The sequence below is a fragment of the Eulemur rufifrons genome, chromosome 9 (genome assembly GCF_041146395.1).
Source record: "Eulemur rufifrons isolate Redbay chromosome 9, OSU_ERuf_1, whole genome shotgun sequence".
NCBI lineage: Eukaryota > Metazoa > Chordata > Mammalia > Primates > Lemuridae > Eulemur > Eulemur rufifrons.
Genome location: NC_090991.1, coordinates 39394331 through 39421207, shown reverse-complemented (window position 1 = coordinate 39421207; position 26877 = coordinate 39394331). Strand labels below are relative to the sequence as shown.

The 26877-nt window shown below is 51.9% G+C and overlaps 2 protein-coding genes across 12 annotated transcripts in view; one reads left to right on the top strand and one right to left on the bottom strand.

Moving 5' to 3' along the window:
* Window positions 1-259: 259 nt before the first annotated feature.
* Window positions 260-15297, top strand: ETV4 (ETS variant transcription factor 4). Of its 7 annotated transcripts, none has more exons than XM_069482659.1 (13): window positions 260-415; window positions 952-1062; window positions 1258-1351; window positions 1571-1618; window positions 8557-8610; window positions 9821-9947; window positions 10427-10588; window positions 10816-11084; window positions 12965-13039; window positions 13197-13265; window positions 13487-13659; window positions 13986-14087; window positions 14384-15297. In XM_069482659.1, the coding sequence occupies exons 2-13, from the start codon at window positions 1003-1005 to the stop codon at window positions 14606-14608; spliced, it is 1458 nt and encodes a 485-aa protein (XP_069338760.1). In that variant the 5' UTR covers window positions 260-415; window positions 952-1002; the 3' UTR covers window positions 14609-15297. The 7 variants fall into 7 exon arrangements, with proteins under 7 accessions (XP_069338760.1, XP_069338764.1, XP_069338761.1 ...); XM_069482660.1 differs by lacking the exon at window positions 260-415 and adding an exon at window positions 694-736 and having other exon boundaries at window positions 9824-9947; XM_069482661.1 differs by lacking the exon at window positions 260-415 and adding an exon at window positions 694-736 and having other exon boundaries at window positions 12965-13024.
* A 1142-nt stretch (window positions 15298-16439) lies between these two features.
* Window positions 16440-26877, bottom strand: part of DHX8 (DEAH-box helicase 8) — a 53846-nt gene continuing 43408 nt past the window's right edge. For 3 of the 5 annotated variants that reach the window (XM_069482657.1, XM_069482654.1, XM_069482656.1), the window contains exons 18-23: window positions 24357-24512; window positions 21895-22032; window positions 21004-21132; window positions 20637-20833; window positions 19988-20167; window positions 16624-19252 (exon numbers count right to left, since the gene is read on the bottom strand). In XM_069482657.1, the coding sequence (XP_069338758.1) occupies window positions 19033-19252; window positions 19988-20167; window positions 20637-20833; window positions 21004-21132; window positions 21895-22032; window positions 24357-24512 (1020 nt within the window). In that variant the 3' untranslated portion in view covers window positions 16624-19032. Of the gene's footprint in view, window positions 19253-19987; window positions 20168-20636; window positions 20834-21003; window positions 21133-21894; window positions 22033-24356; window positions 24513-26877 lie in introns of all 5 variants that reach the window. The other 2 variants (XM_069482653.1, XM_069482655.1) reach the window with 1 other exon arrangement.

Below are 26877 nucleotides of genomic sequence, written 5' to 3'. Positions count from 1 at the left end.
CGGCCGCGAGGAGTTTATTTTTTTATGAATGGGAGCCCGAGCCGTGAATGAAGCCAAGAGCCAACCCCTACGTTCTGATTGGTCCCCGCGGCTGGGAAACTCCGCCCCCCCGGGCTCGGCCGGGCGAGTCTCCGGATTGGCGGGCGTGCCCGGCCCTGGGGTTTCATTCACAAAAGTCAATGAAACAAAGGGAACAGGGTGGGGGGAGAGAGCGCCGAGGCCCAGGCAAAGGAAATGCACCAATCAGCGGCTCCCCCGGGCTCACAACTGTCTGCGGCGCCCGGAAAACAAGCCGGTGCGCGGGGTACGCGGGGCCGGGGCCGCCTCGCTCCGGCCTAGCCCGGCGGCCCTCAGTGCCCGCCCTGGGGTACGCTTGGGACCCCCCTCGGCTCCAGCACAGACGCCCCGGCCTCAGGTGAGGCTGCGAGAGGGAGAGGGAGGGACAGTGTCTGTGATTCCCTGCCTCGCCTCCAGCGCACCACACTCACAGCCCGCCTCCGCGGATTCCAGGGCGGGGGTGGGAGGCGCTGGGCTTCGGGGTTGGAGGGGGGCGCAGTGGTGGGCTTGCGATGGTGTGCGCCTCGCCCGCTCCTCCGCTTGCTCCTCCGCGCGCGCGCGCGCGCACTCTCTCACACACACACACACACACGCACACACATGCACGTCTTATGTAACCGAGCCTGGGCAGAGCAGGGCTGCAGAAAGCAGAAACGACGAGCCCGGCTCCCAGGAGCAGGTGGGACCTCCTTGGGCCTGTGGAGGGAGGGGAGTGGTGGTGGCGCACTGCCCAGCAGGCGGAAACCTTCCCATCGCCCCACTGAGTCGGAGAAGTTTCGCCGTCGGATCCAGAGCCTTGGGACTGCCCCCCTCCCCGCCACCCCTCCCTACCACCCACCGCAGCCCTCCCGGGACTGTGTGCGAACGCAGCCCCCTCCGCACCCCTCCCCCCAGGTCTCGGCCCCCGCGCGGGGCCCCGGCCGTGCGGCCGGAGGGAGCGGCCGGATGGAGCGGAGGATGAAAGGCGGATACTTGGACCAGCAAGTGCCCTACACCTTCTGCAGTGTGAGCGCCGCGCCGGCCTCCACGCCCGCCCCCGCCCTCGCCCTGCACCCAGCTCCTGTCCGCCCCACAGCCCCCTCCCCGCTGTCCCATCGGGGTCCTGGACTGCCCCGCCCCTGAGTCACCCTGGGACCCCAATCCCGCCCTCCAGACTAGGCGCCTCTGGGTGACTCGGGGTCATTCTCCCCCTCCTCTCAGAAATCGCCCGGAAATGGGAGCTTGCGCGAAGCGCTGACGGTCCCGCTGGGGAAGCTCATGGACCCGGGCTCCCTGCCGCCCCCCGACTCCGAAGGTAAAGAGCCAGGGAGAGGAACCGCGACCCTCCCTCACACACACCCTGAGGGCCGATTCTGGAATCCCTGCCCGTTTCCCAAAAAGACTCTTCCTCCGAGGGACGCTCGTCGTTCTTCCTGGCCCTTTTCCCCAAGAGGGGACTCTCCGGGACTTGCCGGGGTTCCTTTTCTCTCACCATCCCTCCCCTCACCTTCTAATTCCATTATTCACCCCCCAGATCTCTTCCAGGATCTAAGTCACTTCCAGGAGACGTGGCTCGCCGAAGGTGAGTAGTTTTGTGACCTTTTCCATCATCGAGGGCTGGAGGGTTCTCTAGCCTCTAGTATTCCAACTTAGCCCACTTCCTCGCCCCGCTTCCCCGCCTCAAGGAATCTCCAAGGTCCCCTCCCCATGTCCCTTGCCACTCCGCTCTCCTCCGCGCCCAGCGTGGACACTTATATTGATATTTATTTTCTCTGCCCTGAGCCAGGCTTGTGTAACTAGGCCTGGGGATGAATCAGACCATTGTGTGGGGTATTTGCTTATTTGAATGGAACTTGGCCCCAGGCCCATTTTCCTGGTTGAAATTTTCACTTGCAAAGTTTGTTTTGCAGGAGCTGCCAGGCCTAGGTGCACGTTGGGGGTGTTTCTAGGGGAGAGCGATGAGGGACAGGAGGATGAAGAGAAGGAGCGATTAGTTCATTATCTATTTCCAGGAGGTGCCAAAACATTGATACTTATCCCCTTGGCTTGTCTTCTTCCTAACCCTCCAAGCCAATTTACTGTCCCAGCCAAAAGAACAACAAAAGTTTAAATCTTTTCTGCAGCTTTGGCACAGAGGGCCCAGGGCTCTCTCCCCAAATAGTCTTGATTGTAATTCTAATGGCAACTGTCCTCTCTCCTCCAGCCCTCCTGAATTCTTCCTCCCCAGGCTGAATCCCCCTTCCTGTGTGCTGGGGCTTTAGCTGAGGGCTGACTGGGGTGGGGTCAGTGGCTGGATCTCTTCTGGGTGGGGAAGTGTGTTCTGGGGACTCTCCCGGTTGGATTCATGGTTTTGCTGGGACCTTTGGGTGTCCCTGGTGGGGCTGTAGGTGGGAGGCGGAATGGTGTTTTAGGCAGCCTCAAGGGGTAAGTGTTAACCACCCCCATCTTAGGGTCGTTTTATTTTAACACTCTGAAAACTGAGAAACTGAAACACTAGGAACCCCTTTTTGAGGTCGTTTCCCTTTCCTAGGATCTCCCTGTCCCTCCACCCTGGGTATTTTTCTTCGGTAATTTTTTTTAAAGTTCAAATCCAACTCCTCTGAACCATCTATAGGAGCTTAGAGTAGAAGCAAAAGACCTCTGACTAGATCTTTGGACCCAGAGTAGGTCTGGTCTGTGTCACCCACTATGGTACCCCAAAAATATATATGTTGACAGCATGACGATTTAGCATAGGCCAAGCACTCAAGACATTTTGTGCAATTAATGGCTGAATGGCTTCATGGGTGCTGGAGGAAGCTGGGGGTTCTGGGGGGTATTGTGTGCATCTTCCCGACTCTGTGAGTCCTGGGCCCAGCTCAGAGCTGCCCGCCCATCCTCCTCCCAAGGTTCCGGAGCTGAAGAACGCAGAGGTGTCAGTTTCCAGGGTCTCTCAAAGACCTCCTTTCCCAACGCCTGATTTCTGCCCAGCTCACCAGGCTTCTTTCCTTGTCTGTCATCTGAAGGTCCCCACGGTGGGAGCTAGGAGTGGGCTCAGAGGTTGGCATTTTGGCAGCAGTTGGTCCATTTGTGCTTGGGTTTGCAATGGGAGGGGGAGGAAAATGCTCTCATCTCTCAACCTTGAAAGCCCCACCCCTTGGCTGTGAGTCTGGAGATGGTACGTGTGTCTGTCTGCATGTGTCAGTGTGATAGCATGTGCGTGTGCGCGTGTGTGTTACATGCTGCTGCCCTGGGAATCCCTGTACATTTAAATCCAGTGGGTGGGGAGGTGGGGGTGGGGATTGCAAGGCGGAGGGGGGGGCGCGCTAGGAGCTCCTTGGTTCCCTCTCCTTCCTTCTGAGGGAGCAGCTCAGGTTCCCAGCTGGCGATGGCCGGCCAGGCCTGAGGGGGGATGCTGCGGCCGCTGGCTCCTTCTCATTCTCTCTGCGGAGACAGATGCAGCTGCCGGGGCCCTGTCCCCCTGCACCATCCCAGCACCACCCCAGCCTCCTCTCCTGCCTCTTCCCACCAGGTCAGTGACCCCAGCAGCCCAGAGGGAGCTTTGGGGTGGCCGGGAGGGACCAGCTCCTTTGGAAACTTGCCAGTGGTGGGGCGCATCAGGAGGAATGGGGGCCAGAGCCCAACCTCCCTCGGCTTGGTTCTTTCTGCAGCCCCAATGTGGAGAGGAGCACCCGGTCCTTGTAGTATGGGTGGGGCTGTGAAGATTCAGCATTTGGGGGATGCCCAGGTTGGACCCGGACAGGTATAGAGAGACTCCGATGCGGTTGTGGTTTCAGTGTCAGTTGCGGTTTCAGTGTCGTGTGTCTGGGCGTTGGGGGTGAATGTGAGTGGGGCTCTGTAGAGGCAGCTCACATATCTTTGGAGTTGGGGTTTTTCTGGGGGACAGGAGGGGAGGAAATGAGGCTAGTAGGCTGGGAGGGCGTGTCTGATGTCAGGGTGCCTGGGATCTGTTGAGATGTTGGAGAAAGGATCAAGCTGCTACAGGGGGGACCCAGGCTCAGTCAGGCTGAGCCCAGGAAGTGTCTGGCTGTGGCAAAGATGTGCTGGTTCTGGTCGAGGGTTCCTTTGCGGGCATGTCAGGAGCCCCAAACCCCCGGGGACAATGACTTTGTGGTCTATTTGGTAGTAAGGACCATTGACTCTGGGCGATGTATGTCCTTTGCATGAGGCTGGGGGGTCTGTGGCTTCCCAGAAACCCTGTGGATGGCTTGCAGAGGTCCTGGATCCCTCTGACACTGTGTATACAATTGCTGGGGGTGCATCATACACAAAGGTGTATGGATTGTTCTAGGAAGAGAATGATCCAAAGCGTTCATCAGATTCTGGAAGGGATAGGTCTGTGCTCCCGTTTCACAGGAATCACCCCCCTCACCCTCCCCCAAGGGCCCTCAGTCCCTTGCTCTTTGGCTTTTTCCTGTCATAGTGGTGGGTCCTAAAAAAAGAGACCCCGCGTGTGGGGGCTGTGCGTGGAGGGGCGTCTCACCCGTGTGCTGCTGTGTTGCCGCAAGAGTGAAGTGAAAGGAATTTGGGTATGTGCATCCCTGAACGCGTGAATCTGTGTGCGCTCCCTGTGCCTCAGCCTGTCTGTGGGGAGAGATGAGGTTAATCCCCTCGCGAGTCTTTCCTAGCTACAGTGCCGCCTTCTCCATCTTTCTGTCTCTTCCCCTTCTAGAAGGCTCCTGGGGACAAATGTCCCCTCCACAGACAGAGAACTGGTTCCTTCCAGTACAGAGGCTGCCAGGGTGGGGGCGGGGTGAGGGTGAGAGGAGAGGCCAGCAGTGACACAATGAGCTGGCGCTCTGGAGAATGTCTCCACCGCTTCACCTTGCAGTGGGACCCTGGGGAGAAGGTGACGGGCATGTGTGGTGTAGGTGGGTGGCTATCCTATGGTGGGCCTCGCTGCTTCTGTGATTTAACCTCCCAATTCTTCTGGAGCCCAGCTTGGGAGGCCCCCAAGCCCCTCCTCTTCTTTTACTGACCCCCATGTTGGAGGGACAGTCCCTAAAATTCTCTCTCTGTCTCTGTCTCTTTGCTGGTTTGGCACTTTTCCCACCCCCTCCTTAATCATCTGCCTTATCCCCAGGCAGATAAACTCCACGTTAGTGCCAGGATGGAGCTGGGGACAGACCCTGGCACACTGGCTTGGCAGCCAAAACTCAGCCAAGTCAACAAATAAATAGAGTAGTGTACACTCAAGACCAAACATGGTAATTAAAAATTCTCCTGCTCTCCAGGAACTCAAGGCTCCGAGTCCCGACTTCTAGCCTTGTTGACAGTCTCTGGATGATTGAGAGCCCTGAGCTACCCCTTTGGGAGAAGGCCAGTGTTTGGGGGATGCTTGAGAGGGGACTGATTACTCTTGGCTCTGGGAACAGAGGATGGCACCACCTGTTTTGGGGTGAGATCCGTGTGCTGGAAGAGGCCTCCTCTGGGACTGCGCGGCAGTTGGTTCTGGTCACCCTTTCAGGCCTGAGCCAGGAGGAAAGGCAAGATGACCCCCAGGGCTCTCTGCTCCCCAGCACCAGTGAGCCAGTGACGCCAGTAGGAGATACCCCCAGCCCATTACCTCAATGGAAACCGGCAGTTAATGAGACCCCAAGAGGGAACCCAGAGTGCATCAGCGTCAGCCACCCCCTCTAGTTGTGCACCCCCCGTGCCCTGGGGAACCTCCTTGTCTAGGTAGCAAGGAGGCAAATGTTGCCCATTCTGCTCCCCGTCACCCACCTTCCAGCCACCTTTGGGGGTGTTGCCTGGGAATGGGCCGGAGGGCACAACAGGGAGGAGGGGACTGGGCCTTGCACCCCTGGGCAGCTGAGCAGATTTTTGCCTCCTTCCATTTATCTAGTGCTTCCCCAGAATGCCTGTTCTTAAGGGCCACCAGGTGCCTGGGCCCTACTGTGGGCCTGTGGAATGGAAGTCTCAGGGAGGAGACTGGGAGGCTGTTTTTAACTACGTCCAAGCGATCCTTGAATCAGGACAGTTTTGAAACGGCTGCCTTTGTGTTGGGCTCCTGAAAAGATGTGTGCCAGCTGTGTGTGTGTTTGTTTTGGCCAGGGGATTTCATGTCCCCTGGATCTATGTGATTTATTGAATCACTTTGGAGTTGTATTACGTTGACTTGTCATAAGATCTCCCTTAGCTGCCGGTGGCTCCAGATCCGTAAGCTCCCTCTCCCCGATTGCTCTGTCAAGAAATCAACTAACTATAAACCTATATTTAAAAGCATTTGGCACCTCTGATATTTAAAGCAAGTCGGTGAGGAATCTTCCGGCCGGGCAACTTATCACAACCTAAAATATCCCTGTAAGATGTGCTTTCCCAGAGAGGACCTGCCTCTAGTGTTACCTCGTGTGGTGCCAGGGGGGAGACGCAGGGTGAGGGAAGGGCTGGGCGGTTAGGATGCTGGTTCCTGCCTGCCCCAGGACGAGGGGTCATTGTGTCTTTGTTCACACAGTCAACAAATAATGCATTGCGTGTCTGCTCTGAGCCAGACCCTGTTCTGGGCGCTGGGGAGTCAGATGAACAAAACAGATGAAGCTCTTGCCCTCACAGAGCTTAACGTTCTGGTAGAGGAGATGGACAATAAAGACATAAACAAAAATTAATAAGTTCAGGCCTGGCACGGTGGCTCACACCTGTAATCCTAGCACTCTGGGAGGCCGACGTGGGCGGATGGCTTGAAGCCAGAAGTCCGAGACCAGCCTGAGCAAGAGTGAGACCCTGTCTCTACAAAAAAAAAAAAAAAAAAAAATATTAGCTGGGCATGGTGGCACTCGCCTGTAGTCCCAGCTACTTGGGAGGCTGAGGCAGGAGGATCGTTTGAGCCCAGGAGTTTGAGGTTGCAGTGAGCTATGATTAGCCAGGGTGACAGAGCAAAAAAAAAAAAAAGAAAGAAAGAAAGAAAAGAAAAGAAACAAAAGCAACAACAACAAAATAATAAAAATAAAGAATAAGTTCAGGGGGATATGTGCCAGGGAAAAAACAAAAGAGATGCCATAGAAAGCCGGGAGGGACCACTTTGGTCCGGGTGGTCAGAGAAGGCCTCTCTAGAGAGATGTCAGAGTGAGCTAAGACCTTGATGGCCAGAAAGAAAGGTCAGGCAGGGATCTGGGGAGGAGGGAACGAGCCCAGTAGGTTTGAGGGTGGAAAGGACCAGAGCACTGGAGGGCCGCAGTCAAGGAGAGGCAGGTCAGAGAGGCAGGCGAGGCCAAGGGCAAGAGTTTGGATTTCATGGCTAAGCAAGAGAGAGAAGTGATTCAATTTCTGTTGTAAAAAGATCACTCTGACAGCTATGTGCAGAGCAACGGACTGTAGGAGGTGAGAGTGGAAGTAGGGATTTCGGATAAGAGGCTGTGGCTGAAATTCAAGAGCCATAGAGCCTCGGCCTAGGGGGAGGCAGAGGAGGTGGGGTCTGTGTCTGTACAGGGCTAGGGCTGTGGAGGTGCTGTCCTGCCATCTCATACCCCTCACCGGCCATTCTCTAGGCATTTCATCCATCAGTCTCCCCACTGCCCAATCTGAGAATAGTCTCCAGGGAATGAGAGTCCAGTCTCCTTGGGCTACAGGTTCCTTTGCTTCACCTTAGAATCGCTCTGTTCCCAGACTATCAGGAAGTTCCTCTCGGTGTCTACCCTTCCCCTTTCTGCTGCGATTTATTTATTTTTGAGAGAGGGACAAAAGTGGGCAAAGTCTCCAGGATTAAGGAGGTACTTGGCTGTGAACCCACGTGAGAAGCCCACCTCTGGGGAGGCCAGGATAAGAACTAGAAATCAGAGTCCGATGTCCAGCTCGGACCCATGGATGAGCTGCTGTTCTTAGCTTCCCTGCCGGATCCACCTGCCCTGGCACCCTGGGAGAGCCCCTCATAGCTCCAAGCTTGGGAAGCCTCCCCTCCCTAGCTGCACTTTAAAGGGACAAGACACCTGTGTGCCCAGCCAGTGTAGGATGTGCCTTCTACAAGGCGCCCCAGCCCCTAGCCTCCTGCTCTCTCACTGTCATCCTCTTTCCCCTCTCTTGAATGTCCCTCTGTCCTCCATTCCATCTCCTTCCCCAGGCTCTAGAACTCTTGTACATCTCAAAATCACCTGGGAGGGCGTTTAAAATGCAGATTCCTGGTGCCGGCTTAGAATATCCCCCATGTGATCCTAAACACTCCTTGTAATGGCTGCCCAGCCCAGAGGTGACTCTGCCCTGAGCTTGGAGGGAGCTTTGTATACTCTGAGGGGTGGGGCTGTTTTCCCTTCAGAAAGATGGAGGAAATAAAGACAAAGCATCTAGGAAGAACCTGGAATCTGCTCAGACAGGTTCTGAGAACACAGTCTTCCCTCCTGAGTCTTAGTGGAGTGCAGAGCTGGAGGGCACTAGGACCTGGGTGGTGCTGCCTTCGGTCTAAGGAGGGCTGTTGTCCCTTTCTGGGCTGGTGCTAATCTGCAGGGCTGCAATAATGATGTAGTAATGATGTCTCACAGGGGCTACCAGCCAGGGCCCCCACCCAGACTCACCTCTGACCTCTCTCTGCAGCTCAGGTACCAGACAGTGATGAGCAGTTCGTTCCTGATTTCCATTCAGAAAACTGTGAGTAGAGGGCCCAGGGGAGAGGGGCTGGGGCAGGAAAGGGCAGGAAGCCAGGCTTGGAGGTCAGCTCGTCCTCCCCTAGAGAAAGCAGGAAGGTCAGGGCTCCCCATCCTTGGGCTTGGTCTCAAAGACCAGAGCAGCAACTGGGAGATGAAGACCGTATCTCAAATCTGCGGCTTGCCCTGTCCTAGCTGTGTGACCTCAGAGCAGTCACCATTTCCTTATCTCTGAAGTGAAGGGCTTGGGCCAGCCCCCCGGGGTCCAGTTCTAATGTTCTAAATTACTTTCATGTAACTGGGGGCGATTTTGCCCCCCCTCCCCCCCCCCCCGACAGAAGACATTTGGTGATGTCTATAGACATTTTTAGTTGTCACCACTGAAGGCAGGGTGTTTGTTACTGGCCTCTGGGTAGAGCCAGAGATGCTGCTAAGAACATCCTATGGTGCTCAGACAGCCCCTCACAATATAAACAACTATCTGGCCCAAATGTCAGTAGTGCCACTGTTGAGAAACCCTGCTTTAATGTCAGATGCTCTGCTCTCAACTGTCTTCACCTGTGACAAGAAACAGAGCACAAAGAATTGAAAACAGCAGAGAGAGAACAGTCGACCACAAACCGGGTGTTTGATTGGGCTGTAGTCGGACGGACTCTGACTCACTCCGGCTTGGAAACAACTTTGCCGCTGGGCCTGGGGGCTGGAGGTTGAGAACCCAGCAGGGGCCACAGGAAGGGCCAGTGTTCTTCACAGATAACTAGGAGGCTGTGTATCATGTTATTCGGCTGACATTCAAGTGGGCTAATATCCAGCCTTAACCGGAAAAAGAAAGATTCTTTATATCCCCCAAATCCCAAACCATTTCCCTCCCTTGGAATTTTCCAGGGCACTCAGGAAAGCCACAGGCCCTGGTTTGGAGGGGCTCACTCCGGCGAAGGTGTTTCCTGGGGTTTGTGGTTGCATTAAATGTCAACTTAAGACGGTTGCTTTGGTTCATATTGGACATGAGCCTGATGTATAAAACTAGACATAATGGAAACAGCCAACATGTTCGTAAAAGTGTCTAACTATGGATCCCAGAACACTGATGCCCCAAAAGGGGCAGGGGCTGTTCAGTCACCCAGCTGGTCCTCAAAGAGCAGAAGGTGTCAGACGCCCGCCCTGCCTCTTCTGAGACATGCTCTGGCCTTGCTCTGCCCCCTCCACCCCCGCAGTAGCTTTCCACAGCCCCACTACCAGGATCAAGAAGGAGCCCCAGAGTCCCCGCACTGACCCGGCCCTGTCCTGCAGCAGGAAGCCGCCACTCCCCTACCACCATGGCGAGCAGTGCCTTTATTCCAGGTGAGCCCCAGCCCGCCCTGCCAAAGGGTAGGGTAAGGGTGTCAGGAGGAGGGAGGCAGGGAGGTGCCCATCAGCAGAGGCAGCAGTGGAGATGCAAGGTAGACAACAGAAAGGACTTCCTAGCCCCTGTAAGGGAGCACTTCAGCTAAGGATTTCCTCTAAGTGGTCAGGATGGGAAACGCAGCAGCGGGCCTCAGGGATGCACCTAAGACCAGAGCAGAGTGTGTTTCCACCAGGAGGCCCACCATCCCGTTCAAACCAGTTGCTCTGAGCTAGGGAAAGGTGCTCTCAAGATTAGGCCCCGTTTTAGAATCGAGGAAGGGAGAAAAAGAATTCACTAGGGGGCTGAATCTGTGGCTCCTGCTGTTCCCTTCTCAGCCACCTCTGTCCTTCCTTCTATAAATCCCTGGGGATAAAGGGATCAAAGATGCTCCCCCAGCCTCTCTGCCCTCTGACTCCTGTCTCCCCCTCAACTCCAGTGCCTATGACCCCCCTAGACAAATCGCCATCAAGTCCCCCGCCCCCGGTGCCCCTGGACAGTCGCCCCTGCAGCCCTTTCCCCGGGCAGAACAACGGAGTTTCCTGAGATCCTCCAGCACCTCCCAGCCCCACCCTGGCCATGGGTACCTCGGGGAACACAGGTAAGGAGACACGGAGACCCACCACACCTGTGGGCCCAGGGCTCACCTGTTTTTCCTCAAACCCTGAGTATTCTCCATGGAGACCTTGTGTGGGGGGGGCAGGGAGGAAGGAAGGGATACTGACACCCATCCCCCCAGAGCCCTCTCTACAAGCCTGAGAGTGACAAGCTTGAGGAGGGGTTAATTTAAGATTCTCTTCTCTTCCTTCTTCATCCAATCACATCCAGCTCCATCTTCCAGCAGCCCCTGGATATGTGCCACTCCTTCACATCTTCTCCGGGAGGGGGCCGGGAGCCCCTCCCAGCCCCCTACCAACACCAGCTGTCGCAGCCCTGCCCACCCTACCCCCAGCAGAGCTTCAAGCAGGAATACCATGACCCCCTGTACGAGCAGGCGGGCCAGCCAGCCGTGGGCCAGGCCGGGGTCAATGGGCACAGGTACCCAGGGGCGGGGGTGGTGATCAAACAGGAGCAGACAGACTTCGCCTACGACTCAGGTAAGAGACTCTCCTTGGGACAGGGCGGGCACGAAGTCATGTTTGTGGGCTTGCCAGGTGGGGTGGCTTGTGATCAAGTGAAGAATTCCATTAAGCCTAGAACGTCTCTCCATGAGTTTTTCGCTCCCATCCGTTTACCAGTTCATACATCCAACCCACCCACCCACCTTTTTTTTATAAATTCAAAAAAGAATTCTCATTTTCAATTAGCAAACTTATATTCAGATAAAAAGATAAGGGGGCTGTAGATCCTGCCCTTGGGTAGGCTGCCATGTAGTAGGAAAGTTAAGGCGTTGCTTTCTATTTAACAGGTGTTTGTGGTTTTAGTTACCTGTAACTAAGACCAAACTGCTGTGCCAGGAACATGAATGTGTGGAGTTGGAGGATATTAAATACAAAGACGCATAGCATATGTCCTTGGTCCCTATCCCCACCGAAGTTTAAAAATACAAAGGGATTGGAATGAAGAGAATCATGAACTTGAAACTAGCCAGGCTCATTGTTCCTACTAGTTCTCAGCAGGAACGCAGGGTTAACATGTGGTTTCCACTTCCTGTTTGAGCCTCCCAGTGGTTGGGTGACCCACCACCCTGTCCAAAGCTGGGTACCAGAAGTAGGCACTGCTTTAAATTCTAGCTCCACCTGGCTGCTGACCGGAGTTGAGGTGCACTCATCCATGCTCATAGTTATAGTTCAAGGCCCCAAGTGCAGAGAGAGGACCATTCTCAGGAAGGACCCAGAAAACCCTGCCTTCTCTTCTTTCCTCCTGGTTTCTGTAACATGGTTACTATCCCCAAATCTGAGTGTATGTGCAAAATTGCATTAGAAAAATAAATTCAGAGATTAGAGTAGGCTCAGGGTGGCTAAAACTTTAGAATTTCCCTTTCCTGGTGCCCACACTCTCAAACCCTGCCCCAGTGAGAACCGGATGGGTGCTGCTGTCCTCAAACCCGGGGCACAAGCCTGAGCCAGGCTTGGCAGTGAGATGGAGAGAGGAGGAGGGAGGCACTCTTGCCGCTGACCTTCAAAGGCTGTAGACCGGAGGGGATCGTGTTACATGCCCTTGAACTCCTGCCCCTCCCCCTCAGCTTCTTGAATGGAGTCAGGAATTCCATTCACAAAATGGAGGCACGAATGAGCCCACCCTCCCGCCTCCTCCCGGAGGTGTCGGGTTTCACCATCTCCTCATTCATAGGTGGGAGTGGAGGGGGGAGGGCGGGAAGGGATTGGGACTTCAAGGAGTGGCTTCTCACAGCCGGCTCCCCGAGGTGGAATGGGGAGGTTTCTATCCTATGGAATGGAACGAAATTAAGTGGAATGTGCTCTGCTGTGAAACCTGGAAAAACACAGCCTAATGCCCAATGCCTGTTCCCCAGACGCATGCAGGCGCACGCTCTGTCTCTGTCCCTGTCTCTGTGTCTCTCTATCTCACACACACACACACACACACACACACACACACGCAGGCACAGGGCTGGGAACCTGACCTGCTGACCGGACGTTTGCCCATTCCGAGGGAGTCTTAGGCGTGGACACCGAACCCTTTCCCCGGAGGTTCATCTCACCCCTCCCTCCTCCCCCTGAACTCACAGGAAACAGCTGCTCCCTGGAATCTTGGGCCTTGTGGAACAGCTTGCCCAGCCCCAGCTGCTGCCAGCCATGCCCTCCGCCCCAGCCCTCAAGCCGCGGGGCTCAAGCCTCGCACTCCCTCTGGGAGAGCTTCCCCTGGGATTTGGTAGTGGGCAGGCAACTGGGAAAAGAACAGTCGCCGGAAAGCAGGCTGGCAGGAAGAACTTGGTGAATGTGTGTAGGACTTCCTCCTGCCCTGCCCCACAGCTCCAAGCCAGCCACTTGTAACATCACCCTTTCTTCCCCCACAGATGTCGCCGGGTGTGCATCAATGTACCTCCACACGGAGGGCTTCTCCGGGCCCTCTCCAGGTGATGGGGCCATGGGTAAGGCAGCCCCCTTCTGCCCCTGCCAAGCCCTCCAGGTTGGGGGAGGGAACCCTGCCATGAGGGAGGGTCTCCCTGGCCAGGAGTCCCTCTGGACTCTCTGGGGTCTCATATCAGTGAACCCCCAGATCTGAGCAACCCCAACTTCCTCCACAAGGCTATGGCTACGAGAAACCTCTGCGACCATTCCCAGATGATGTCTGCGTTGTCCCTGAGAAATTTGAAGGTCAGAGAAGTGACTGTTCATGGGAGGGCCAGGGTCTCATCCACACCCTCTGACTGTGTCCCTGCAGGAATCACATGACATTTCATTTTGTTTCCAGAGGGTGGGACCCGTGGGAAAGGGCCTGGAGAGACCCCTTGGAGAAACCCCTGGGGAGAGGGGAGGAGGTGGCTTGGGGGACCTGAAGACATAAACCTCAGGCCTCCTATTTCCGTGTTCCCCAGGAGACATCAAGCAAGAAGGGGTTGGCGCATTCCGAGAGGGGCCACCCTACCAGCGCCGGGGTGCCTTGCAGCTGTGGCAGTTTCTGGTGGCCCTGTTGGATGACCCAACAAATGCCCATTTCATTGCCTGGACGGGCCGGGGGATGGAGTTCAAGCTGATTGAGCCTGAGGAGGTAGGCCTCTTGGATGTCCCCACTCCTCCTCGCCATCCGCTGTTGGCCCTGGAGATGAGAGAACCTGGGAAACAGTGGCACGTGTCCTCACCACCACCCTTGCTTTACCTAACCTGAATCCTTACCTCACTTGAGTCTGTGGACCGGCGCTTGGTTGTAGGGCTAGCTTAGCACTTTGTTTGGTTTGGTTTCGTTATTTTACTTACTCTTAATCTCCTGACAGATTAAGCACTTGGCACCAAGGCTCTCAAGCGCTCTTTCTGGCCTGCCCCCTGCTTTTCCTCTGCTGAGGTAGCATCTCCACCTCAAAACTGTTTTGTCCCCAGGTCGCCAGGCTCTGGGGCATCCAGAAGAACAGGCCGGCCATGAATTACGACAAGCTAAGCCGCTCGCTCCGATACTATTATGAGAAAGGCATCATGCAGAAGGTCGGGGACTGAGGGTCAGGGACAAGAGGGTGGGGACAGTGGCTGTGGGAAGGTGATGCAGGAGAGGGTCAGGAGAGCATTTCTCAGCAAGTTTATAGGAGCAGATAAGGAGGCAGTCAGCGAGACAAGAAATTGTGGACAACCCAAGGGTCCCCTCTCCCAAAAAAGTGCTAAGCAGTAACTGAAAGGCCCAAAGCATGGAGAGGTTGAGAAGGGAAGTGAACAAGTCTGCTTGGACCAGTAGGACTTCCCCATCCCTCATCCCCGGGTCGACCAGCCCCTCTCTCTTCCTGTAGGTGGCTGGTGAGCGTTACGTGTACAAGTTTGTGTGCGAGCCCGAGGCCCTCTTCTCTCTGGCCTTCCCGGACAATCAGCGTCCGGCTCTCAAGGCTGAGTTTGACCGGCCGGTCAGTGAGGAGGACACGGTCCCTTTGTCCCACTTGGACGAGAGCCCCGCCTACCTCCCAGAGCTGGCTGGCCCTGCCCAGCCCTTTGGCCCCAAGGGTGGCTACTCCTATTAGCCCCCAGCGGCTGCTTCCCCTGCCGCAGGTGGGTGCTGCCCTGTGTACATACAGATGAATTTGGTGTGGGGAAACCTTCACTCCAAAACCCACAGATGTCTCTGGGACAGATCGCCACTGTCCCATGAGGCTGCTCCCCAGAGTCACCGGGAAGGAAAAGTGGAGAAAGGGCAAGTCTAAAGGTGGCATCTCAGGACTCCCTGGGGGGGCAACTCAGGACTCCCTGGGGGTCCCCCTTTGCCTCTGGGAGTCCAGCTCAGCCTCCTCCCAGGTCCTGCTTAGAGGCCCGAGCCCCACTCCCTTTTCCTAACCACAGAGAACAAGAGTTTGTTCTGTTCCAGGGGACAGAGAAGGAGCTTCCCTATTTTATCCTGGCAGTGGGGTGAGGGGGTTCATTGAGCTCCCCAGATCTCCCACTGTGGGGAGACTGAAGCCTGAACTCTGCACTCTGCCCCAAGCTGTGGCCCTGGGGGGCCTCAGTTGTCAGTTCTTGGTGCTCTGCTCCCAGAGGCAGGGGGAGGGTGAAGGAAGGAACCTGGGATGGGGCGTGCTGGGTGGAGGCAGGGAGGGATGTGTTCCTGCTCCAAGGGGCCCTGGCCTCCCCTTGGCCTTTGCCTAGGCCCAAGCCTGGGGTTCTACTTCTACTTCCACCACATCTGCCAGACCTTAATAAAAGCCCCTGCTTCTCCTGTTAGTTCTCCTGTGTCTTCTTTGCTGTCATGGAGGAAGGACCTGGGGTGGGAAGAGCTCTGGCCTTGGGGGCAGGTGACTGGTTTGGAGCCTGGCCCTGACACTCCCCATGTAGATTTAGAGAAAGGAAGCTCCCCTCTGACTTTGTTTTTCCTCTTAAAAAATGGGCCTAATGATAAGGCCCATTCTCCATCCCTGGATTAGTGTGGGAATCCAGAAATGATGGACCAAAGGCACTTAGTAATCTGGACGGCACCCCTTGGCCACCTTCAGCGTGGTTCCTGCAGTGGTCTCCCTGCTCCTGGGGGGGGCGGGCTACTGAGCGCAAGGCCCTCCATCCTGGAGCTTCCTCAGGCAGGGTTTTGGTCTTTGGCTTCTGTGATCCTAGAGCACCTAAGTCCCATGACCGTGCTGTCCCACGTGTATCCCAACTGTGTGTTCTCCCACCCCTGCTCCAGGGTGCTATTTTTGCTGCAGTTGGGGACAAGTGTTCGTCTAGAGAACGGGCCAAAGGAGAAAGGCACCCGGGCAAGAAGGTACAGGGAGAGGCCAGAGCAGGCCCTGGGTTCTGGCCAAAGGAGGAGACTAGGTCTTAAGGTGGGGGGAGCAGGAAACAGCATAGATTCTCCTCGCCAAATCTGGGAGAGACCAGAGTCCTGGGGCTGAGTTCTTAAGGGGTGCTAGAAAAGGCAAGGCTGAAAAAGTGCCACCTAGGGAGCAAGTGTGACTGAGCAGATGTGACAGAGGGCAGCCAAGGAACAAGGTGGGAGGGGCAGAATGGGTGGTTCTAGAGCCGGTCCCTATGCAAACAGCTTCCCAGGAGACGGGAGACAGGCTCAGGTCAAAACAGGCGCTCTCCCGTGGCTGCAGCCGTGCTGAGGTTGGGCCGGCTGGGCTCTCCGTTAATGCCTGAGACTCTCCTGCCAGCAGCCCCTGCCCAGCACTAACCCAAGACCACAGTGGCCCTTGCAGGAAGGGATGGATGCCTCTCGGCCACTACCTGTAAATAAAAGCAACATTATTTCCCTAGAAACAAAAATCATCAATGTACTGACTTACAATTTAGAGCAAGAAACAGAAAATCAATTTTAAAAAACAAGTTTTAAAAAACATATCATTTAATTCCACATTAAAGCCAGGCTATCACGGTGGGAAGAAGGTATAAAACTCTGAGGGCTGAAAACGCACACTTGGAAAAAAAACAGAGTTGGATGAGAAGCAGTGTCGGGGAAAGCTCTCCCCAGGCTGAGATGTTTGACCTCTGCCCTCTGAACTGTTCATTAGCAAGCCACTCCTCACAGCTCTTTGTTCAAATTCTTCAAGCTTGGAGGGGCACTGCTCCAATGAGACAGCTACAGCAACCACCGGGAGGAAATTCTTTGGGCTGCAGGAGGGACAGCCAAAACCAAAGCATGCTCTAGACTGGATGAAGCAAACCTGGCCCAAGCAGCCTGACTCAGCAGTGGAGCTTACCAGGGCCCCAGGGGGACGGTTCCCCACATACCCAAACACACAGACTCAGCACATGTGCACGGGCAGGCAATGCCTGAGCTCGGCTCCCGCTGGGTCAGGGTGAACAGTATACTTTGACGGCCAAGAAGATTCTAGCTCTCTGCACGAGACCCACATCCTCTCCTGGGCTGTCACTCAATCTCGGGAAATACCGGTTCAAGGAAGAGAAAGAAGGGTCCCATTGTGCGAGAGCAGCAGGCGAGCTCCCCTTCCAAATCTGGAGAGAAGCCCCCTTCTCCCTCAGAGCAGGCGCGGCTCTGCTGCCGACATTGCTTTCCTGATGGACGGTCAAAAGGTCGGAACCCAGCTGTGTTGTCACAGCAGAGAAATGAGCCCAGCTCCAGTGTGGAGATGGTCATGGAATACCCCCAGAGTTGGGATCCTTGTTTTCCCCACTGAAGCCAGAAGGATAACCAGCCCTGCTGTCCTTCACCCTTGGCCTGTCAAACACCCTTTTCAACCTCAGCTTAAAACCCAAACATCCCTCCTCGGTTGCCAACACTGTCCGTGCCAGGCACTCGGTTGAGACGGGCTGGGCCGCCATGCCCAGGAGTTAGTTCTGAATGGGGAAGACCTAGGCCGGAATTAAGACTGGGGAGCTGGGTGCCCAGCCTCTACTTGGCTTTTGGTTTCACCTGGCGGTCCCCTCACTGTGTCTCCCCACAAGGCGTTCAGGGTTAACACAACAATGTCCCGGCCCTTGACTACCGGCCTGGGCTCACTAAGGCCACACTCCAATAGAACTGGAGGCACTCACTCCCTTACTGAACGGGCAGGAACTGCAGGCAGCACACTCCCTGGCCTATATTCCTCCCCCTTGGATTCTTTCTGAATTTTGTCTTTATGGTGGTTTATTTGCTGCCCAGTGACAAAACACGTTCCTTCTATCCAAAAATGTCACCTAGTCTCTTTAGTGTCTGGCATACAGTTCCACAGCACTTTCAGTATTTACTTAATCTCAAAACTTACCAATGTGGGGGTGGGAGGAGACAGTGGGGACAGCACGGTAGCAGGATGTGCCCATCTCCCAGGAGCTTCCCTACGGGGTTCACATCCAGACCAGCTTTCCAGAAGTTCCACAACCTGGCCTGGCAGGATCTGCCTGATGTTCCTCCAGGTAAAGAGCCTCCTCAGGAGCTGTGAGGGGGCCACCAGGAGGTGGCGATTCCCTGTGGAAGTGCTAGGGAGAAGTCACTAAGAACAAGTCCCGGAGCACAGATGCTGGGTGGCAGAAGCTGGCTCTAGGGGTGTTATGTTCATCTTTCTGCTTGGGGTTGGGGAAGGGAGGCCTTGACCATAAAATCCCTTTGTTAAAGTCCATTGAAGACCTGGGGGTGGGAGATAAAAATGAAATAAAATAAAAGTGGTATCATTACTTAGCATGTATCAAAAGGAAGTGGGGCACACTGCACATGGTGCGGGTGGGGGGAGGCAGCGAGGGGCGAGCCTTCTGTGTTCAATACATGGCATCTGTAACCACTCAGGCACCCAGACCGGAGCGCTCTGTGGCGTGGATGTGGTCGGTCACGGGTGATCCTCCCGGGCGCTGGGCTAGCTCGGATGCTCCAAGACGAGGCTGGAGGTCTGGGCGGTGCGTCACGTCCGAGCCTAAAGAGGCCCTGGGCTCTGGTTTCAGGGCATTCAGGGGATTCTCTGCCACGTGCACCAGAGCCACAGACACTAAATCTCCCTCATCCTGACTGAGCCCAGGCCAACATCCCAACTTTTCAGCTAAAAGAAACAGTCACAGAAAACCATCCTTTTTGTTTCCTTAAGAAAATAAATATTTCCAGGGAGTTAAGCTGAAGTATAGGGGTTGGAGACGGGGCGGGAAGTGGGGCCAGCACTCGAGATAAGCACAGCAGCTCCCTCCTCTGGGGGCACCAGGGCCCTGACTGTGTCCCTGTGCCAGGTGCTCGCACTCCCCTTCCCAACCCAGGGCTGCACACGTTGCCCCTTTCTTAAGGATGATGCACTGTGTCTCCATGTTGGCTCTGAGCTCCCAGCTGGTCCCAAGACTTGGGGTGGTGGGGGCTGGAGGCTCTGGCCAAAGCCAGGCTTAAATCCCCAGGTCAATTTTACAATCAGGGAAGAAATGAGTCGAGTTCAGAAAACACTCAGTTGAGATGTTCAGTTACAGGACAGCTGAAGAGCTTTCATCAATGAGAGCAAGTCCAAGCCTAGGCTGCTGCTGCAGGGAGGCAGGCGGACGAGCTTGCCTTTCAGCGCCGCCGGAAGGCCCGAGATATTCTCCAGGCGTTGGGCTCCTCGTAGCGGTTGTACAAGGGTTCAAGCCGCTGCTGCTTCTTCTGCTTGCTTAGCTTGGTTGGGTCAGAGACCTTGAAGAAGGCTGGAGCAAACTCCACAAGCCACCGGGGGTCGATGGTGGTGACCTCACGCATGTATTCCTTCGTGGTCAGCACCAGCTCATGGTACACCACCCTGAGGAGGGACAGAGAGAGGACTCAAGACTCTGTCGCAGGCCCCACTCCACAGTCAACCTGGTCTCTGGGGCCTCAGCTGAGCTTGCAATTTACCCTCTTACCTCTCCCACCTGACCCCTCCGGAGACCGCAGTCTGTTTATGACAGCCGCACCCAATGCTCAGGAGCCTGCACACCTCTAACCATAAGAAAGCTCTCTGGAGAAATGTGTTCTAATCCCGGCTCTGGCGCTAACTAGTTAAGTGACATGGAGCCAATCACATCCCTTCTCTAGACCTCAGTTTCTTGCCCCATAAAATGGGAGGGTGGTTTTTCAGATGGTTTCCACAGAATTCGAAGGCCCTGACGAGGAACCTTAGACACTGCCACAAGAGGATGGGGAAGGCCGAGCAGGCAAGGATCTACCACTACAGCTCCAACCCTTCTACTGTGGTAATGTGGTGGTTTTAAATCATTTTTACATATTAGATCAGAACTCTGAGTCCAGTTTTTTAAGTGCTACTTTAAGTTTTTTAAACCACCTCACTAGGTAAGATCTTTTCTAGCTCTCATCCTTATCATTTTATTCCTCTCCACAGGGCTTGATATACTGTGCCTACTATAGGCTTCTGCTGCTCTAGAAATAAAAGCAATGCTAGAACAGGAAGTACTGAGGGTGGTGAAGACACAAGCAAAGTGTCAGGAGATTTACAGGTTCTCTCTGCCCAGGAAAGCCCCGGGACCTGCCCACCTACCATTCCGGCTGTCTGTTGAAGAGAGCACTAGAAGGATGGATGTAGACCACCTGCTGGTCGATCAGCGTCCGGTAACCCTCCTGCGGGTCTTTCTTGGCAGCATTACGGAAGAAGCCACTGCAGATGGCCTTCTGCACTCGGACTGTGGACTTGCCACAGGAAACAACATCCAGCTTGTGTCTATCAAGACAGGACAACGATGTGAGTCTACTCTGCTTTCAGAGGTTCTGTCTTCCACAATGGCAGTGCCCAACATCCCCATCCTGGGTCTCCAGAGTAGTCACCAGGACCTTCCTTCCAGCCCTAAACATGCTCCACGAGCAGCTCTACACAGAGAACAAGATGGAGGCACTAAGATCCAGATGCTTCACTTAGGCAAGAATTCAATTCTAAACTAATAATGTTCCAGAGGCTTTTAAACAAAGAACATTTTCAACAGCTAATAAATCATCTTCCTCTTAGTAACTTTCTGAAGTGATGCTCAGCCATACCCTTGCTCAGGGAGGAGTACAACAGAGATGGAAAAGCTAGAGGAAAAAGGCCCCGTGAAGAGCAAGAGAACAGGTGTCTATGGCTTCATAGCACGGACACAGACAAGATACTCAAGGAGGTTCAACCCAAATGTGGGAAGTCACCAGATTCCGCTTACCTGTCCATTATGCCTAACATCTGCTTGCGAATGTCTTGGGCCCGGCGCAGGGAACGAGCTTGGATAAAGTTCTCATAGCACCATGGGTTGGAGAACTTGTTGTTCTTCCACGAGTTGTACACAGCCAGTAGGGTGAGGTGGTCCCCCTCGGTCTGGTGAAACTTTGCCTTCTTCTGATCTGCAAGGGCTTGTTTATCCTGCCAAGCAGTGGGACAAACGGTCATTTCCCACTCAACAGCTACTAACTGAACGTCCAGCAGTTCTCGGGAGCCCTACATGGCCCTATTAAGTGTCTGCATCAAATATCAGAATGGCAACAGGCTGACTTCACAGCACCCCTATCTGAACGTGGGTCTGAACTCCCTACCTTGGGCCTGTAGAAGACGTTCTGCACAGACAGCATGGATACGATGGTCAGCATTTCTTCACTGCAGCCCAGATGCACAGACATGATGAGCATTTTGCACAGCATTGGCTCCAGAGGAAACTCTGCCATCTAGAGGGAGAAAAAAAAAACTACAACTACTTCCCCGTGGAAGACACTTCTGGATTCCCCGGAGCCACACTGGTCAGTGTGGGTAACAGCATACACTTCCCCAAAGCACGATGATGTGTAATGCCTTCTCTATCAGAAGAATGCTGCTGTTTTTTCCTTTCCCAGATCAACCCCAATGGAATGTACGTGACTAAATACATAACTACTATTGGGGTAGGTGGGAATTTTGCAAACACTTTTTATAATTAAGGCTAGACTCAATAATATATCCTGGGGGCAGGGCGTGCTTTGGAAGGCTGAGGAAGGAGGATCTTTGAGGTCGGGAGTTCAAGACCAGCCTGCACGACACAGTAAGACACCATCTCTAACAAAAGTAAAAAAAATTAGCCAGGTGTGGTGGTGCGTGCCTGTAGTCACAGCTACTCAGGGGGCTAAGGCAGGAGGATCGCTTGAGCCCAGGAGTTTGAGGTGGCAGTAAACTGTGATGATGCCATGGTACTCTAGCCCAGGTGACAGAGTGAGACTTTGTCTAAAAAGTATATATATTCTGAGGTAAAATTAACTGTGAATAGAATCTCTTTCTCTATAAATAAGAAACCATTTAAGGTGATAGTGGAACTCAGGTTTAAAAAAAAAAAAAAATCTAGAATTCTAATCAAAGCTTGTCCAGGGCCTTAGAGCTTGATTTGCATAGATGAAAAAATGTGAAAGGCTGACCAGGAAATCATCCCAAAAGCACCAGGAGCTAAGTTTGTCCCCTACCCTGCGGCCCAGGCGAGTGAGCAGGCCCTCGTCGTCCAGGGCCCCCAGTGTGTACAGCTGCTCCATGGCTGTGATCAAAGTTTCCATTGGTGGGGCATCCATGAAATCAAAGGACAGCAGGTCATTGATGCCCATGGCCTAGAACAGAAGGGAAGAAAGCATGTGACAGGAGGGTTGGTTTAGCCAGTGTTCATAGGTGGGGGAGGCTACTAGCCATTTTCTTTCCTGTTTCTTCAACTGCATTTAGGAAGCCACCAGAGAGATTAGCAATAATTTCCAGGGCTGGGCCACACAAAACTCAAACTACTAAGCATGTACTTTCTCAGGAAACTTTAAAAAAACAAAACACTCCCTCAAAATGGCAATAAATACAACTCAAAAGAAGATATACAAATGGCCAAGAAGCACATGAAAGGATGCTCACCATCAGTAGTAATTAGGGAAATACAAATCAAAACCACAATGAGATACCACTTCATACCCACTAGCATACCTATAATAATAATAAAAAAAAACCACAGAAAATAATAAGTGTTGGCAAGGAGAGGAGAAAGAGGAAACCTCTTGCTGATGGGAGTGTAAATTAGTGCAGCCACTGTAGAAAACAGTTCAGTGGTTCCTTAACAGGTTAAACATAGAATTATCATAGAATCTAGCATTGCACTTCTAGGTATATAGCCAAAAGAATTAAAAGCAAAGACTCAAACACTAATGTTCATAACAGCACTACTCACAACAGCCAAAAGGTGGAAACAACCCACATGTCCATCAACTGATGAATGGATAAACAAAATGTGGCATATACATGCAATGGAATATCATTCACCCTTAAAAAGGAATGAAATTCTGATACATGCTACAACATGAATAAACCTTGAAAACATAATTCTAAGTGAAATAAGCCAGATACAAAAGAACAAATAGCATATGGTTCCCCTTATAGGAGAGACCTGGAAGAGGGTAAATTCATGGAGACAGAAAGTAGAATCGTGGTTACAAAGGGCTAGAGGGTGGGGGGAAAGGTAAGTTATTGTTTAATGGGTACAGAGTTTCTGTTTGAGATGACGAACAAATTCTGGAAATGGATACTGGTGATAGTTGTACAACATTCTGATTGTATTTAATGCCACTGAATTGCACACTTAAAAAAGGTTACAATAGTAAATTTTATGTTATATGTATTTTACCACAATAATAATAAAGATAGTAGAGCACCTTGCTCTGTCTCTTGCATACACCATCTCTACTATGCATCTATGAAGAACCTCATCCCACGATAGGTGGGAGGGGTATAAAGATGAATAAGAGATGGCCCGTGCTCTCAGACAGTTCACAGTGGGTGAGAACCACGTTCACAAAACCACAACACAGTGCAATCAATGTGCCTGGCACGTAGTAGGTGTTCAAGACATTTGCTAGCTAATTTGATGAATAAAGGAAATGACTGAATGATGTACTACTATTCAAGTGTGTATAAAGGGTGATGCGGTAGGATCTAAGCTTTTTATTTCTTTCTCATAAAGTGAGATCATGACCATAAACACAGCAGATGTTCAACGAATGCTTATTGTATGAATAATAACTATGAAGAATTATGTTAGCAATCATCAAGCACCGTGCCAAGTGCCTTTACCTGCATCATCTCACTTATCTTTGCAACAGATACTATTAACAGCCCCCTTTTTGAGATGAGAACACAGAGCAGAAGGCAGAGTAGATAAACTTGCCCAAGGTCACACAACTCAGAGCTGAAGTCTGAGCCACAGATGCCTCTCTGTTGGTACTCTAGAGACTGGAGCAGGTTTTTTTCTGAAGCTCTGTTTAGCCTCTCTTGCAGGGAATGAATAATAAATGACAACAGAGCACTCTGCACCAGCTAAGTGCCAGGGCTCCAGGGTAGCATCAGTGTCAGGGGAAATGCCATCAGCTGGGAAATTACTCATGCGGCTCCTCCTGCCAAAAGAGAATGAAGGTCCTCACTGGGGACTGAGAGAGGAAGAGCAATGATTCAGAATGAAAACCAGGCCCCTGAGGGCCAGTCTGAAATGTCACTGACAGTTCTCTTGAAAAGTTTTCAGATAGGGAGCTTTCCTCCCATTCTAAAAGAACAGAATTAGATCTGAACATTAAAGTGGTTGAGGTTAAATGTGTTTGTCCACAGTTTGGCACTGATTATATTTTTCTAATTTCTTTTTAGAGAATGCTCCTAGCTAAGACCTTTTACAAACAAATGTCCTGCTGGTTATTATGGTAAGAAAAATGTATTCACAGCAGACATGCCAACTTAGCCCCAGCCCCACCGTGAGAGGCTGTTACCAAAGCCATTTGCATTTCACTCAAAGGGACTGGTTCCATGAGGTTACTGAAGTACTTAACAAGGTTCATAAAACTGAGATTCATTTACTAAGGCCATAGGATTGGACTGTTCCGCCAACCCACTCTAATGAGACAGTGATTTCTACCTTGAGCGACAGCACTGTGCTGGCTAAGTTGGTTCTCTGGATTTCTGGCACGTTGGTGGTCAGCATTTCATCTCGGTAGGCACGTTCCGTGTACAGCCTGTAACACTTCCCTGGGCCCGTTCTCCCAGCTCTGCCAGCTCGTTGCTTTGCCTGAGCCTAGAGGGGTGAGCATATAAAAGTAACTTATCTGTTAAATGTGGCTTAACAGCTTTACCCAGGAAATCTGTTAAAAGGGGAACACTTAGCAACTGGCAAAATCGGAAATGAGGTTTATTTCACTTCCTTTAGGACCATTTCCAAGACTACCAGTGGTCTTCTCATCCCCTCTCCATACTCAGCATTTGAGGGAAGTTTGTTCAGGGGAGGCAAATATAAGCAAGATGAATAGAAGAAGTATAATAAAGATCTCAGAAATATACCTTCAAACTAGTGTGGCACACTATACAACAGAAAGCATAAAACAAGATGACAAAACACCATCCTCACAGTTATGACCAAAAAATGTAAGTGAACTAAATAAATTATGTTGATCATACCAGTGATGACTCTGCAGTCATTTAAAAGTCAGGTTTGAGATGGTCCCTGACAAAAAGGAATGTTCACTTACAATAAGTGAAGAAAAGCAAATTATACAACAATATAATACTAATTTTATAGAAAGTCTTTATATAATATATATGCTACCAGAAGGAAATGACTGGGGGAAAAATACCCTAAAATGTTAGCAGTGGCTAACTCTGACGGTAGGCTTACAGATGAGTTCTATGTTCTTTAGACTTTAACAAATATTGAACATGTATTATTTTAATAGTCAGGAAAACGAAATACTTAAAAAATATACAAAACTGCATAGTTACATGACTACTAAAATTGCAACCATGAAAGAAACAAACACGAAAAAAGACTGGAAAGAAAAACAACAAAATGATGACAGTGGGGGTAGTAGGATTATGCATAATTAAAATGTTTTTCTCCCATTTTCCAAAAATAATGTAATATTACTTCTGTACTTGGGGGAGGGGAGGAGAACACTAATTTTTTTAATTAAAAAAAATTGTAGTTTAGCCATAGGTTGCTAGGAAACAGTGAACAGCAATCTGAAAAGGGCCATTTTCTGACAAAACCATCTGTTGTCACAAACAGTACCAGGATTTACAAGTTACTATGCCAGCTCCAAACCAAAGCATGGGGTATGAAAGGACAGCTAACCACACAAATCCAGGCAGCAATCACACACACTGGCAGGACTCCACAGCATTCTACAGATGTCTCTCTCCAAATCGGGGCAGGCGTATGTAACTAATTTTTTTATCACTGTGTGTCACACACTGCCCTGAGAAGTGGTACAGAGCACATAGCTAGAGCAGAACCGCCCAGGTTCAAATTCCAGCTCCACCAGCTTGTGATATCAGGTAAGTCACTTAACCCTTCTGTGCCTCAGGCTTCTCATCTGTGAAATGGGGATAATATAACACTATCTACCACATAGGATTAATGTGAGAACATACTGAGTCAATGTATGCAAAAGTGTCTACGACAGTGCCTCATACTTGATAAGTACCCTACAAGTGTTAGCTATTATTAATATTATTAAGTTCCAAAATAAACATATAGTTTTCACAGTTTATGAAAGTAATACATACCCATTGTAAAAGATTAAAACTATATATAAAAGTATAAAGAAAAAAAATGGGCCGGGTGCGGTGGCTCACGCCTGTAATCCTAGCACTCTGGGAGGCCGAGGCGGGTGGATCGCTCAAGGTCAGGAGTTCGAGACCAGCCTGAGCAAGAGCGAGACCCCGTCTCTACTAAAAATAGAAAGAAATTATCTGGCCAACTAAAATATATATAGAAAAAATTAGCCGGGCATAGTGGCGCATGCCTGTAGTCCCAGCTACTCGGGAGGCTGAGGCAGGAGGATCGCTTAAGCCCAGGAGTTTGAGGTTGCTGTGAGCTAGGCTGACGCCACGGCACTCACTCTAGCCAGGGCAACAAAGCGACACTCTGTCTCCAAAAAAAAAAAAAAAAAAGAAAAAAAAAAAAAGAAAAAAAATGCACAACACCCAGTAGCACCACCCAGAAATAACGTTGGCCAACATTTAGACTATATACTTTCAGTCTCGGACACGCATCACTCACATGCACTCTGCAGAAATGCACACCATCTATTTTTAAACAAAAATTGGATTATACCATTCATGCTGTTTTGTAGACTCAATTTTTTCAAATAAAATATCACAGTTACATGCTTATGTCATTAAACATAGATACCACCACGTTAACGCCACCAACATTCTATGGCATGGATATGCCATATTTTATTAAACAACTTTCCTTTTGAAGCGCACTTAGAATTTTTCTAGGTTTCCCCTGATATGAACAATACTTCAACGAACACCCTTTTCCATTACCTTTGGACATGTGTTTAATCATTTCTAACTTTCAGACATATTCCTACAAGTGGAATAGATAGGTTAAAGAGATGAACTTTTATATTTTGGATACACTGTTGCCAAATGGC